General features: G+C 40.8%; 1 protein-coding gene across 1 annotated transcript; it reads left to right on the top strand.

The window, feature by feature from the left end:
* The first annotated feature begins 11605 nt into the window (after nucleotides 1-11605).
* gsx2 (GS homeobox 2) lies at nucleotides 11606-13026 on the top strand. Its single transcript, XM_034230032.1, has 2 exons — nucleotides 11606-12046; nucleotides 12263-13026. The coding sequence occupies exons 1-2, from the start codon at nucleotides 11671-11673 to the stop codon at nucleotides 12601-12603; spliced, it is 717 nt and encodes a 238-aa protein (XP_034085923.1). The 5' UTR covers nucleotides 11606-11670; the 3' UTR covers nucleotides 12604-13026.
* Nucleotides 13027-14826: the final 1800 nt, after the last annotated feature.

The following is a 14826-nucleotide window of genomic DNA, read 5'->3' as shown; positions in this document are numbered from 1 at the left end:
CGGTCTTCGCCCTCGAGCCCGGCCCCCTGAGTGCCGTGGTCTTCGCCCTCGAGCCCGGCCCCCTGAGTGCCGCGGTCTTCGCCCTCATGCTCGGCCCCCTGAGTTCGCCCGCTGTGGCCTTCGCCCCTCCATGGACTCTGCCTTGCCCCGGGCTGTCCGCCCGAGAACCCCTCCATGGACTCTGCCTTGCCCCCGGGCCATCCGCCCGAGACCCCCTCCATGGTCTCTGCCTTGCCCCCGGGCCGTCCGCCCGAGATCCCTTCCGGGTCCTCCGCTGTGCTCCTGGGTTGTCAGCCCAAACCCGTCCTCCTGACCCCCTCCACCCACCCTGGAGGCCCTAGTTTTGTGTCTGCGTTGTGTTTTGTCTTGTTTAGATCTGTCAGTTTCCCTGGTGTGTCTAATTTACCCGATTGTGTTCACCTGGTATCCCTGTGTTTTCTCCTCCCTCCTCACCTGTGTCTTGTTTGTATGATTAGTCTTGTGTGTATTTAAGTTCTGGTTTTTCTGTCTGTCTTTGTCGGTTCGTCTTGTGACATATGGCTTGTTCCTCGGTGAGTGTTCTGTTTAGTCTTTATTTAATAGTATAGCCTTGAAATAAAGGAGTTTTTTGTCACTTTAATCTGCATTTGGGTCCTGCTTCCTACACACACCGTAACAACCATTAACGAATGATTCGTTAATACAGTACCCCACCAGTCTGTTTACAAGTAACTAACCATAAGTTCACTGAGGAACTACTCATTAACTAACCATTAACGAATTATTCATTAATACAGTACCCTGTCTGTTTACCAGTTACTAACCATCAGTTCCTCAATCGCAGTCACTGAGGAACTACTCATTAACTATCTAGTAGTTCCTTAGTAACTAAGCAGTAACTAAGCACATTTTTTGTACATTATTGTAAGTGTTACCGATGTATGTAATATAAACCAGAACCTGTTGCATATACTCCTGATGACTGCTAGGAAAATGGTAACATTGAATTGGAGGAAGCCACAACCACCTACACTGGCACAATGGAAACTAAAATTAAAGGAGGTATATGGGATGGAGGCTCTGACTGCCCAATTACAATTAATGACAGACCTGTTTCAACAGAGGTGGTCTCCCCTGACAAGGTATTTCTCTGCCTGAGAAAAATCCCAGATCCTGTGATGTATGTGTGGTATTATTTTTAATATTACTACTACTCTATTGTCATTTCTTGTTTGTATTTTCCTTTCCCTGTTTTGATTTTCAAATAGATGTAGGGTCTGCATTTTTTATTTTTTTTATTTGATCTTTTCCAACATTTGCTGATATGTACTGTCTTTGGTGTATATTGATACTGATGTGATGTAAGGTGTTTGTGTTGTTTATTTTCTTTGTTCAAGAAAAAAAGATGTACATAGCAGCTTATTGCACTTTGTCCCCAGATCCCGTAACTGTATATCATGTATCATTGCTCTTTGATCAAGATATAAGATGTTTACACTTGGTTGGATAATCAAACTGCACACTGTTTGCATACGTTAGCTGTTTGTGTAGCCATTCCTGCAGGTGAAAATATTCTTGATGTCTTGTGCATCCTTCTACACATTCCTGCATTCGGTATATTTGGAAACTTTGGGATATCCACTTAACATTTATGTGTGCTTGTACGAGGTTTAGATGCACGGCATGAGTTTGTAGTTATTGGAAGGATGCTGCTTGTGTTAATGGACAGATGAATAAAGGTAAGCTGACGATACATTATGCAGAGCAACAAATCATGAAGGAGCCGCATCATAAACATTTGAGAAAAAGCAAATAAAAATATTATACATATGTTATGTGATAATTTTCTTTAAGGAGCCAAGACAGAATACAGTTTTTGATCAATTGTATAAAAATAGGATATTTTCGTATCTAATTCGCTAATGTTATTTAGAAAATGGATAACTAATTTTTTGAAGCATTAATCAATAATGTGGTTTGACTTTATATATTAGTGGAATAATCATTAAGGTTTCTTTACTTGGCTATATAAAACTTGCCACGTTTATTAGGAAAGATTAGCTAAAACTAATGCAGTCTAATACAACAGTCCTCCAGTAAATCCTTTGTGTTAAATCGAGAGAGTTTCTACCCTTTTTTATATAAATAGGGTGGACAAAATAATAGCACAACATAATTCAGTTCAACAGCACTGCAGCACTCCAGTCTCCAAAATTACTTTACAGATAAATGAAATGTATTCACTAAAACACAAACATAATGAGGGTCATGATTAATGGATTTATTGCAGGACTGTTGTATTAGACATCATTAGTTCTAGTGTGTATACTGAGTGTATGACTGCCATTGTTCTTTTTTTTAGCTCTTCATTTTGGCGCTGAACCTGACCAGACTCTCTAAGGGAGCACATTGTCTGAAGAAATGCCTAATGCCATACCCATTAGTTTAACTATTTGTAATGGCCCACACAGACAATAATTGGACTCCCTGAAAATGCATTGTAATAAGTAAAGGTAGGGCTGGTGTTCTTATGTCATGAAAGTTGACATTTTGGAAATACATGGCGTTTACAGGAGGTAACCTATACAAATACATATATTTTTTAAAACAACAGCTATAGTAAATACATATTCCGTCTTAGTTTCCTCAACAAACTACACTCAATATACAGTGCATTAAGTGCTATAAAAACGGGGAAAAGCCACTAAAATAAGAGTTATCACAGTTTGGTGGAAGAATAAGTGGATAATTATCACAGCTGCAGGTGCAGAAAGGGTGTCAACAAGTTCAGATCCCCTCCACCCACCCTCACACGCAGCGGTGGCCTCCCTGGAGGAGAGTCAGTGTCCAGCGGTCGTCCTCTCCGTCAGCGGACACCTCCGAACCTCCATCCTCCTCACTCCAACCCACTTCTTTGTGCTTTGTATATGTAACCTCGCTCCTCAAGAAAGCGTATTATGGATTAAACAAAAATACTCCTTTAGCAACAGTTACTTCTTTGTGATGAAGTACCTTTGTATAAAATCCTCCTTCAAGCCTTTTTGGAGAAAATCCTCGAGGTCTGTGTGTTTTTCTGATTTATATGTAGATCAGGTCTCATCCAAAGATGCTCCTACACTGTCCTCACTGTAGAGATATCTTTTCTCCATCCACACAAACATCTCTCACTCACACTTAAAACAAATGTACTCTCTTGGGCATTGTCATGCTTCAGAATGAGACTTTTAGGAGTGTGTTTAGCATTCAGGTTTGGTTATTCATTCCCCGTCTCCGCTGAGAAATCTTTGTTTGGCCGCTCCTCTTCAAACCTTGGAGTGTCAGGAGGGGCGGGGGGATCGATTTGATTCTAATCGGACCATGAAAAGAACATGATCTAACTACTTTCAGACCGGAGTATATTTAGGCCCACTCCTCTTTACACTCTCCCTCTCTCCATTCCCCCCCACTTTAGTGCGGGCACAATGAAGCTGGGCAATTTGAAAAGCTTTGAATGTCTCGTCAATGACTTTCTGAATACAGGGGAGCGAGATTTGGAGAGCAGAAGAGGGAGAAAGGGAGTGAGGAAAGCACGAAAAAAGAGGGAGAAATGAAAAAAATAAAAAGGCCAGGGGGCAGACATAAAAATTCCAAGAGTTGTTTAAGCGTGGGTGGGTTCATTTGCATGACAGCGCCATGTGAATACGACTGACCCCTTGGACCGCCCCAGTGCTAGGCCGAGCTGCAGCCTGACGTGCAGGCTTTGACCCAGCTCATTGACTCTGAATGGATACTCTGTCAAAGGGAGGGACCTTCAGCTCTTAGCCGGACGGGCATCTGCAGACCTCCTGTTTGACACCCAGCTACCTCCATTTCCATCCCTACTTATATCACAGAGAGCCGTGCACGGACACACACACACGCACGCACACACACACACACACACACACACACACACACACACACACACACACACACACACACACACACACACACACACCACACACACACACACACACACACACACACACACACACACACACACACACACACACACACACACAAACAGACATTTACCAAACCATTAGGCAGCTCTCCCAAGCTCTCTTATCGCCGACCCCCAGGCCTGCATGAAGAATCACATTCAGGGAGGAGATGTGAATACAGAGAAGTAAACATCCATAGAAACAGTTAAAACACTTGCAAAGACCTTTCATTACTTCTGCAGAACAAACACACACATGCACGGACACACGCGCACACACACAGACACGGCAGGTGCAGCAAAGCTCTTGCACGTGCAGGCCCATCAACACGCTTCACTTGATGGCTCTATGATTTACTGCAGCAGGCAGGTGAGAGGACACAGAGTGGACCAGGGGGTGGCCGAGCGATGTAGTCTGCATACAAATCTAAGTAGCTGCCCCCAACTCCCCCTCAATTCCATACAAAGTTGTGACTCTGTGCAAACACAAAGCTCAGACAGCTTACAAACACTCTATCCATTTATCTGGCTGGCACAGAGCTGGGACGATGCAGACAGGAGCGCCCGGCCCTGACCTCCACCATCTAGATACGGAGAAAAGCAAGCACTTGGAAATGCAAACAGCGTGGAGAAAAACACTTGTTAAATTGCATTAAATTAACTTACTTTCAAAGAAAAAAAGAATAAAGACAAGCATCATGCAATGAATGGCTGATTATGACAAGAGGGATGCAGATTGTTGTGGGAGAAATGTTTTACAATGCTAATAGAGAACTGTATTTGCTCTAGCACCAACATCACCCCATCCCAAATATTAAATATATTGATTTATTGTCTTTAAATGGAATCTCATGGTACAATTATTTTTCTTCATTTTTTTGCATTCACAAAAAATAATTTACATTTTGTTTATTAGGTTTTCTTACATACAGTAAAGACATACATTATACGAGTAAATAAAGTGATCATATATTTCTTAATGAAACTCTTAATCTAAAAAGTTACTCTAGCTTGTAGGAGATTAAAGCTTAAAATTGTACTTTAGTGTTGTAATTTGGTAAATATAATTAAAGTAGTTACACTCCACTGCTTTTACTAAAGTTAAAGTTTACACCACTGTTAAACTTGATGGCAAGTTTATATTTAAAAAAGGCACACACTACAGACAGTAGAGCTTAAAGGGATGTTTAATTTTGAGAAAGTATGAAATTCCCTTTTAATATTTATTTAATATAAGGTATATAATATTATAACTCTATATAATGTGCATTTACTTTATATAGAATTTATTTTGAAAGGTTGTGTTTTCACACACTTTTTAGTTGAACTAATCAGCTTCTTCACAGCAGAGAGTTGGACCTGTCACAGTCGGAGAAGCACAGGGGTAATTATCACAATAACGAAGGCTCTGTTATATTCAAGTGTCCTATAAGTCATTATGTCAGTGAGACGGCAGGGACAACACCAGGAACCTGAGAGTGAAGTAGATAGAGGGGAATCAGCCATCATTCATTTACACACGAGCTTCACTGTTGTGCCGACATATCTAATGTGAACAAGGCCTATATTTCCCATTATGTAAACTGCAAAATATAAAAAGTACATATCATAGTCATAGAAATGATTTAAATGAAGTTACATACAAAATGTGCCTAAAATAAATCAGTCAATTTATTTAGTTAAAATATGAAAAAAAAATGCTTTTGTTGACTGCAGCTTTTAAATGATCAGTTAACTGATTAATAGGAGCTTGTTTTCTTACCATACCGGATCAGAACTGGTAAAAAAAAAACCTGGATGACTTTTAGATTTAATTCTAAAACACCATGTTTCATATATTCTATTTTATAATTGTTTTACTTTATAAATATCTATAAATATATGTGTATTCATTTATGTGTTTGTCTGTATTTGATCCATCTTTCTTCAATAAGAAATTGCAGATGTCTTTGTAAACAATGTGACATCACAAGTGGCTTCGATTACAACACGGCATCTGAAGGATGTTATATTGGAAAAAAAGACACTCGGTACTGATAATCCATATCTTAATCTGACGGTACTACTGTAGTTTATTGAATAGATTAACTCAGTATGATTTATGGAATTGAAGTTTTTCTAACAATATAATCAAAATTAGGTGAATTTTCAAATAATATTGCACATGCTGGAGGGAGCTGGAGGTCTGATGCAGCTGCCCAACCAACTCCAGCCGGTTCATGTGATGCCCGAACTGCCTGTAGCCTGTTAGCAGCCTGTTGCATAATAAGCTCTGCTGGGCTTCAAACACTTGATGGGTTTCTCCGTTATTAAACCTTGTGGTGCCCTCAAAAAGATGCAAAAAGAAATGTATTAATTGTAATCTGAAAATGTAGGCAGCTCTGGTGGCTTTTACAGACTCTGGAAGCAGGCTGTTTCACACATTGCAATGAAATCACGTCATCATTCCATCCTAATGAGAGATTCATGATCAAAAGTGTAAATCTTCAATTACATTTACTTAGACACGATTGTATCGCAAATACTTAAACTGCATGTTCAACATAAGAAGTAAAGCTGATAGTAACTGAAAAGTGTTTAAGTGAAAATGTGTTCCTCCAGGTTTTAAAATCTGTTGTCTTAGCTCTACTATATGATAATTACAAAAAGACAGTAAGTGACCGTATTTGGGTGCCATTAGACAATTACCATATACATCTCATAATCCTCTAATTAAAAGAATCGTATTTAACAACAGTAACACCTTCATGACTGTGTAAAACACGGAGGGTTTCAATAACATGGTTGAGTCTATGCAAAACAGTCCAATGAATATAAATAGCTGAAATGCCAACAGCTGTACAATGATGAAACTAAAATGGAGGAAAATCACATCGATGCTGTCTTCATTGTGGAAATGAGCAGAATCCTTCAGAGTCTCAGAGTGCTGCATCCTGACAGCTCACTCTCTACTTTCAACTTCTGAATATCTTCCAATAAATCACATTATATACGTAATAATGATGGGAAAATGCGGCCTTCATCTCAATAAAGAAACGTGAAAGCTTTCCCATTTCTTTGAAAACCTCTTTTTGACCTCAAGCGAAGGGAAAACTGGGATTAGTTTAGAGCGACAAGCTGCCAGAGAGACACTAACAGGCTGCAATGAAAATCACCATAATGACAAACTCTACTCAACATGACACTTTCCCAAATCAATATTAAATCTGAAGAAAGAGTGCATAGGAAAACAGAAATATTATTTATCTAAAAGAAAAGGTCCGGCTGACATTCTTGAAGTTGCTACATTTAGGGAGGATTATTTAAAAACAGCAGTACAGTGAAAAGGATGCTGATTAAAACCAAAAAGCTACAGGTTCCTGGATTTATTTGCTACGTGCTGATGGGATTATAGATGTAAATCAGTGGAGGCTTTTATAGGCAAAGCTCAAACATCCCCTCAGAGAGAGATGAATAAAACGCTTGATTGACAGGTATAAGGTGCCGATAACGTGTGGATGAAACAGTTTGGTTTGTTTGCTTCTTCACAGTCTGATAAACAGAGGACAGAGAGATTGCGGCCCATGTCTATTCATGGTGCCGGCTGACGACAAAAGATGCGGCCCGGACACACATTCCAGCCTGCTTCCGCTCCAGCACACAAGCTCAATCCAAGGGATTTCCCCTTTCAAAAGGGAGAAAAAGGGCTACAATATCACCTCTTTTAGATTGAGGGAGAGACTGGCCGGGGTAACCGGGTGGAGGGACTCCTGTCATTCACTTCTTTGAAACATTTCCTGATTTAGGTTTCAGGGGAAGTCAGGTTGTGAGGAGAGGAGGGGTGAGAACCTTTCAGGTTTGGTTGAGGCTGTTCAGAGAGGAGGTGATTGGTCTCCATCTAAAACACAGCTGTTTCATTTGGGAATTTCAGTTTATTCGTGTCCATGGTTGATATGTTCTGTGTAGATGAGCATGTCTCGGGCTACATTCCAAAGGATAACAAGCTAATCATTAACTTAGATAAAACAGCATCTTGCTCTTTGTGGAAACCAGCGAGGAGCAGAATAATGAGTCCTTACAGATAACTAGCGAGCATGCAGCGAGTCCTTACAGCGAGAACATGCACTACAAAGTGACCAACAACGGAATAGCTTCATATCACAAAGAGGATTGAATTTCAGGACTATTTGACAACTCAAGCAAGAAAAGATTGCAATAAGGGCTGCTCTGTGCTGTCTCTGTAATGGCATTTGCTTAGTCTTTTGGAAACAACAGGGACAAATCAGGGCTCGAACAACGAGCTTTAATAAAGACGTTTCTCTGGGAACTTAACCGTGATCGGCGTCACTATCAGTCGGTGTTTATCTCATTTTCGAGGCTCGTTAATTGTGTGCGCCTTGACACGCAGACACATACACATGCAGCGCTGAGTGTGGACATCCAGACACACTCGTTGGCGCAGGGGCACACTTCAGTCTGGAGTGTCTGGTCTGAGCAGCTCTGTGAGACTGAGAAGCGTCTCCCTAATTAGAGGGAGCCTGGTGCAGGACATCTCTATAGGCCATCAACAGGGCCCTCGCTGGCTTTGTTCCGCAGCCTCTTCTTACACTGAAGCTGTCACTTTACTTTTCTATAGGAGAGGGCCATGCTCTCTAACAGTGTTCCCAATCACAGTAACCGTTTGTGGACCTTTGCGAAGATATATCTGCAACATAACGATCTTTATATTGAAGAGAAAATGTTTCCTACTCCATTTTTGCACTAAAACTTAAAACATAAGCGTATTGACGTTGACCTCCTGTTGTGAGACATTAAGAGAGACTGCTTCTCTTTGTTTATGTGGCTAACTTGTCACGGTGTTTTAAAATGCAATTACCTCCATCTCATTTTTGCATAGAAACCTAATTATTCACTGAGATATAAATTAGATTCCACATTCATGGAGAGCAGGAACCCCCTAAACTCCTGCAGGACGCCATTCAGCGGCCAGCTTCTTTCTCTCGCCGCTCCCCTTTTCTCTGCAGACCATGAGATGGAGAGTAGCCACTGCAGCTGCTATTCACATCAAGCAGATAATTGTTAATGAAAAGTCATTGCGTGGCATTATGTTGTCCACAGGATCATTGTTCATTTTCCCCCCTGCGCCATTGAGATCTATATGGAGGACCAGAGTGTTTCCTTTGAGTTTTGGTATTCAGGATCTGTTGCCTGGTAACTAATAAAGGGGCAAATCATCCACTGTATCGGCCAAGATGGGCCGCAGACTGGCCCTGCACAACAATGCAAGGTTTGTAAAAAGGCGTTGAAACAAGTTAATGACGCTTGTTCAACAAAACATTAATGGACTTCTTCACGGTATAATATGGCATGGGATGCGATGTGAATGAGAGGGGGGGAACTTCAGCGGTGCACTTTTACAAAGTTTGTGTGTTTTTACTACGGGGAGGAGCTGGATACACACACACACACCTTTTTGAACCTCTTTGATGCACTTGCGTACTAGAACTACTGTTTTCCACAGAGGATAATAAACTTACACTAAGAATCTATAAAGAGAATACACTTTTTTCTCTAATTTAAATTTAAGTTTCATGTTATTCAATGGGCCAGTGATTAATTGCCCATCATTAGATTTGAAAAGGGAGTGAACAGTGGAGGGTAACCGCTGCACTATAAAGTAAAAGGCACACAACTCTAGAGAGAAAGAAGAGGAGAAAGTAAGAGGTGGGGCCCTGAGAGCTTTACACATTTCTGAAATTCTTTTTTCCCCTTAATCTAGCATTTAAACAGTGAGTGATATAGAACCGGCCCCATTTGTTGAACTGGCTTCTTAACCAAAGCGGACAAAAAAACTGCAGCCCTGTCACCCCGAGCAGAATAAAGGGAATCAAAGGATTTTTCCCTTAAATGGACTAATTTTCTCCTTGAATTATGAAAGTAATGGCTAGGTAACAGCCTGTGCTCAGTACCCGACAGCTTAATGCTTCCTAAATCCTTCCACGTGGCTCCACTAGTGCTGGCAATTAGGCCTCATTATAGCCTCATAAAGGATCTCATTTGTGGGATTACTTAATAGACAATGAAATTTTATCGTGCAGAATTATGGAAAAATAATATTAGAGCTCGCATGGTGTGTCGAGGGCGCGCGCCACGCATCATTCCGCTTGGTTTACTCGCTCCCTCTCTCCCTCTCTTGCTTCTGACTGTTATCTGTACCATAACAACTCTGCGTCTTCCTTGTCAAGCGCTGGATTCACTTTATTATAGCAATTACTGTCTGTGTGACAGACATGTTTGTTTTTTTATCATTACCCTGGTTGGATTTTAAAGACTTTCTAATTCTTTCAAAAGACTGCATTTTAACTCACACTTCAGTAAGTGCTTCAGTTTGCTATAATCATGTATTTGCTCCAAAATAAGGGAACAAAGAGGAAAATGAGGTGTAAAATAAACAAAAACTGACTTATCAAACTTGGGATCCACAACAGGCATATTACACATGTGTTTCTTCCTGAGGTCAGAGCAGAAACTAAAACATGTTGTGTTGGACCTGGCCATCTGCGCATAAACCTACTGCCGGACCTCTGTCTGAAGGTTTGAGGCGTTACTTGGCAGATGAAAGCAGAAGCTAAACCTACCGGTGACCCGCCTGGGGATCAAACTCGCTAATTATTGTCACAAGATGAGGGATTAACGCATTTCTCAAATAGCTGCCTGTTTACCCCTGCACAGACCGACCATTATAAACACTTTCTAATTGAATCCTAATCGCCATCAAATAACCACAGTCCAGACTCGCCATCAGTTCATAATTCTTTAATTGCTGGAAGTGAAACCTGGACCAGCCGAACCCAAAGTAGCCTATGATTAGTTTGCAGAGCAATTAGTGGTTATAAGCGCGTGCAAAATTCTTTAAAATCGCATTTGGGAAAAATAAATGGACTATGTAACAAAAACAAGTCTGGGTAGAATCCATCATAAAGCTTTGCTCCACATGCCAGAATAGGAGCAACGTTATTTTATAAGCACATTATGGATATAGAAAAAATAAACATTTATTAAATCACCCTCAGGAAACTTAAGAAGTGATTATTCTCTTATAATAAAGTATACAAAACAGAGGAGGGTGAATATTTATATTTCTCAACTGCATTCTTCTTTCAGCTGTTCCATTAAATGTATTCAATAAATGTTTTTGAAGTGATCAGAGTTTTTTTTAAAAGGATGTATAATTACATTTTACAATTTAGAATCTATATGACCAGATTCTTAAGGTATTTTTAATCCGAGTTTCACACTATAACCATATTGTTCAGCTGCATGGTTGTAAAAAGACATTTAGGAAGCTTTTTTGTTACAGTTTTTACAAAATGAAAGTTTAGTTATTATATGGTTTGGATTAAGAAAGCCTATGCAAAGCTGTGTTCATAAGAAAATACATAAATAACTATTTTATAATGTTCCTTTTATTATTTGTCTAATAATTATAATACTATTGTTAATTTGGGGATAGAATGAGTACATTTGCTGGTTGTGATTGGAGGCCAGGGGAGACATCACGTGGTTTGGGTCGCTGACAGTATAAACCCTTGGAGCCGGGTGCGCACGTGGGTGACGCTGCAGGGCCAACCCTCTTCGGGATCCCTTTTGTTGAACCATCAAACATAAGCACCTTTGGAGATCCCGAGGGGTTCAGATGAGAAACAGCTATCATCTTGTACACGGGGAGATCACTAAACAGCAACGCAGCCATGTCGAGGTCTTTTTATGTCGATTCTTTAATAATCAAGGATACGGTTCGACCAGGACCAATTGAGCATCCCGGGCAAGACTTCCTTATTCCTATCAGCATGCACTCTCCGGGCATGATGACGGTCACCGCTCCGATGTGCCCGTCCAGGAAAACAGGGACTTTTTGTGTGTGCCCGCTGTGCGTGTCGTCCCACATCCACCATTCCCGCAGCGGCATTCCCATGCTGAAGAGTCATTTTCCAGGAGCGGAGGCGCAGTACTGTCAGAGGATAGCGCACCAGCAGTCTGCTGCCCTTGCGCACCCGGGACATACACCTGTCTGCACGCCCACCTTCAGCGTCACAGATCCCAGGAGATACCACTGCCTGTCTATCGGTAAGCCACCTGTTTGCTACACTCTCGGCACCTGTCTAATCATATTGCTACACTTCATGGTGCACTTAAAGGCAGTTAGATGAAAGTAAACGCTCGGCTTTTACGCACAATGATTTACACGTGATGTTTTGTGCCATTCGCATCTATAATTTAATTTAGACTTGTAGTGATACTTCAAATTCAAACGTCTAACATGATGTATTATTTCTTCCTCAGGCGCCTCAGACAACAGCCACATACAGAATGGCAAGAGGATGCGCACGGCTTTCACAAGCACGCAACTCCTGGAACTTGAAAGGGAGTTTTCCACGAACATGTATCTTTCGAGACTCAGAAGAATCGAAATTGCCACGTATTTGAACCTGTCAGAGAAACAGGTGAAAATCTGGTTTCAGAACCGCAGAGTGAAGCACAAGAAGGAGGGGAAAGCCACCCAAAGGAGCGCACACAGCGGGTGCAAGTGCACAACCAGTCACACAGACTATTCAAGGTCAGAGGATGAGGAGTCTCTATCTCCGGCCTCTGCTTCAGAAGAGAAAGAGGTGTCACCCATCTGATAACAACTCTCCAATTCCCACTGCTGGCACTTACTCTGCCCTGCTGCAGTTATGGTTAACGGCATCATGACAAAAATATCCTGCATGAAAACTAAGAAGTGTTAAAAATGTCAGTTGTTCTTCACTTCATGTTTATTCCCCTTTAGAATTGAAGGAAAAATGTGAATACGTGTTTTAAAACTGCCGTGAAATGTTGGAAAACATGACCTGATGTATGCCGTAATAATGATGTATTTTGATCCATTCTGGATTCTAACCCGGGTATAGTCAACCATCCAAATGTTTTTAACTATTGCCTGATATCCCATTTCTGTCGGTGAGGTTGTGTGGTTAATAGTATAGGCCTAACCTCTGTGGAACCTGTACGCAAATTTGTAAACTATGTATATGAGTATTTATTGTAATAAACATGAGTTGACCTAAGTTCTGTGCTGATTATTATGATCAATGATGAGTTCGGTTATACAAATAACGGGATATCATCCTGCAATATATACAATATATATATAACAAATAATTGGAAAAGAAAATAATTGACAAATGAATATTGAGGAACATCAACTTAATACGCATTATAAAAATGTCCTTCATGGTTACATTTAACATAAATACTCTGCTGAAATGAGTAGATTAATTATTATTATTATTATTATGAATTTGTAATAGCACATGTACCATTTAGGACTAGCCCTGTAGTGAAAACAAAAAAGGATCCCATACACAATTGTAATTTAAAACTACTTAAAATAGGAGAAAACTAAATATTTAAAACCCCTATCAATATAATGCAATCCAGCACAACTAACTTCAAAAGTTAGATCAATTCCTGTGTCTCGACAAACACTCACATAAGTATAGTTCTCTTGACGATTTCAAATACATTGTTTCTATTGAGGAGTTTTTCACAAGTGCACAAGTGCAGTTATATTTAATTATCAAACCTTTCCAACGTCTTTTCTATCGATCGAAAGCCTGCATTGTTATTAAGCTGTCATCACGCTTTCGTTTCTATTTTACAAGACTGTATACCCTACCAATGTTAATCGTGTTTTGTTTTTTTAAACATAAAGCTCCATTCATATATGACCATATAATATATGTAATTCAAAGTCGATGTAAGGTATGCAAGTGTAATTTCTCCTTAGACCGACCACAAAAGGGTAACCGATAACGCCCCTGGGCAGCAGCCAATAGTCCATTAATGTTCACTTTTGAAAAGATTTCGGTCGTCCAAAGCGAGTTTAATTGCGTTTTCGGTCCCACGTTGGTTGATTATGCTGCTATTGCTTGAAACCACAGAACAAGGATATATAGAAGTGGGCAAAGGCTTTGACAGGTTAGATTGTCCTGCCTTGGGACTCGCATTTAGTCGGAGACCCCCGACGGCTGTGTGCTCAGAGAGCTTTGAGAGACAGCTACAGGGTTCCTCCGAGCGACAGAGAACGATTTAGTCACTGTTTCATTAGGCACTATTTGAACCTTTCAATTTATGGTGAATTAAAGGGGGCACGCTCAAATGGAAAGACTCTGAGGGGGGATTACGTGGGAGGGGCCACTGGAAATTAGCTGACGCCTAATTTAACTCGTTTCTGTCAGAGTTTGGGATACATTCCTAATTGAGAGGGGAAGCAGGTGAAGTCTTGGTCCCACGCAGACCCATTCAGAGCGGGAATAAATGGTCCCCTTTCACATCCCGCTGGTGATCATATATTATTGGGGGAAAGCCACCTAATGAATATTGAAGTTCCTATTAATCGAATTAGAGTTCCCTTGCAGGTGTGAAAGACCAATGCACCATTTAAAGCGATTCACAATGGAATAACCGCAGTTTTGAGAAAGACTCCCCCCTCCTCAGCCCCAGAGGACGTGAGCTCAGACTGCAGGCCCCCACAATGGCCTGAAGCTCATTTTGAGATCCATTAGTCCAGGTCATTAAGATATCTGTACATAAACTGCTACACTCCCTAAAACTTCTTATCAGACTTATTAAACAAATGTGTAAAAAGGTTGCAAAGCTGCGTGTGCAGATTGTACATTTCAGTTGAAAGCGTCAAACACCTACCACTGCCCAGAGTAACGAGACCACTCCAAAGACGTCAGGCCTCGGCCACCATTGAAAGTGTGGCAATTACGCATGACAAAAGACAATTAATAAGAGCGCTTTTCAGCCGGTTGCAGCTGCTGTCTCATGCGGAGAGATGGAGGCTAGAAGAAGCTGAAGTG

The sequence above is a fragment of the Gymnodraco acuticeps genome, unplaced genomic scaffold (genome assembly GCF_902827175.1).
Source record: "Gymnodraco acuticeps unplaced genomic scaffold, fGymAcu1.1, whole genome shotgun sequence".
NCBI lineage: Eukaryota > Metazoa > Chordata > Actinopteri > Perciformes > Bathydraconidae > Gymnodraco > Gymnodraco acuticeps.
This window is presented reverse-complemented; position numbering and strand designations above follow the sequence as displayed.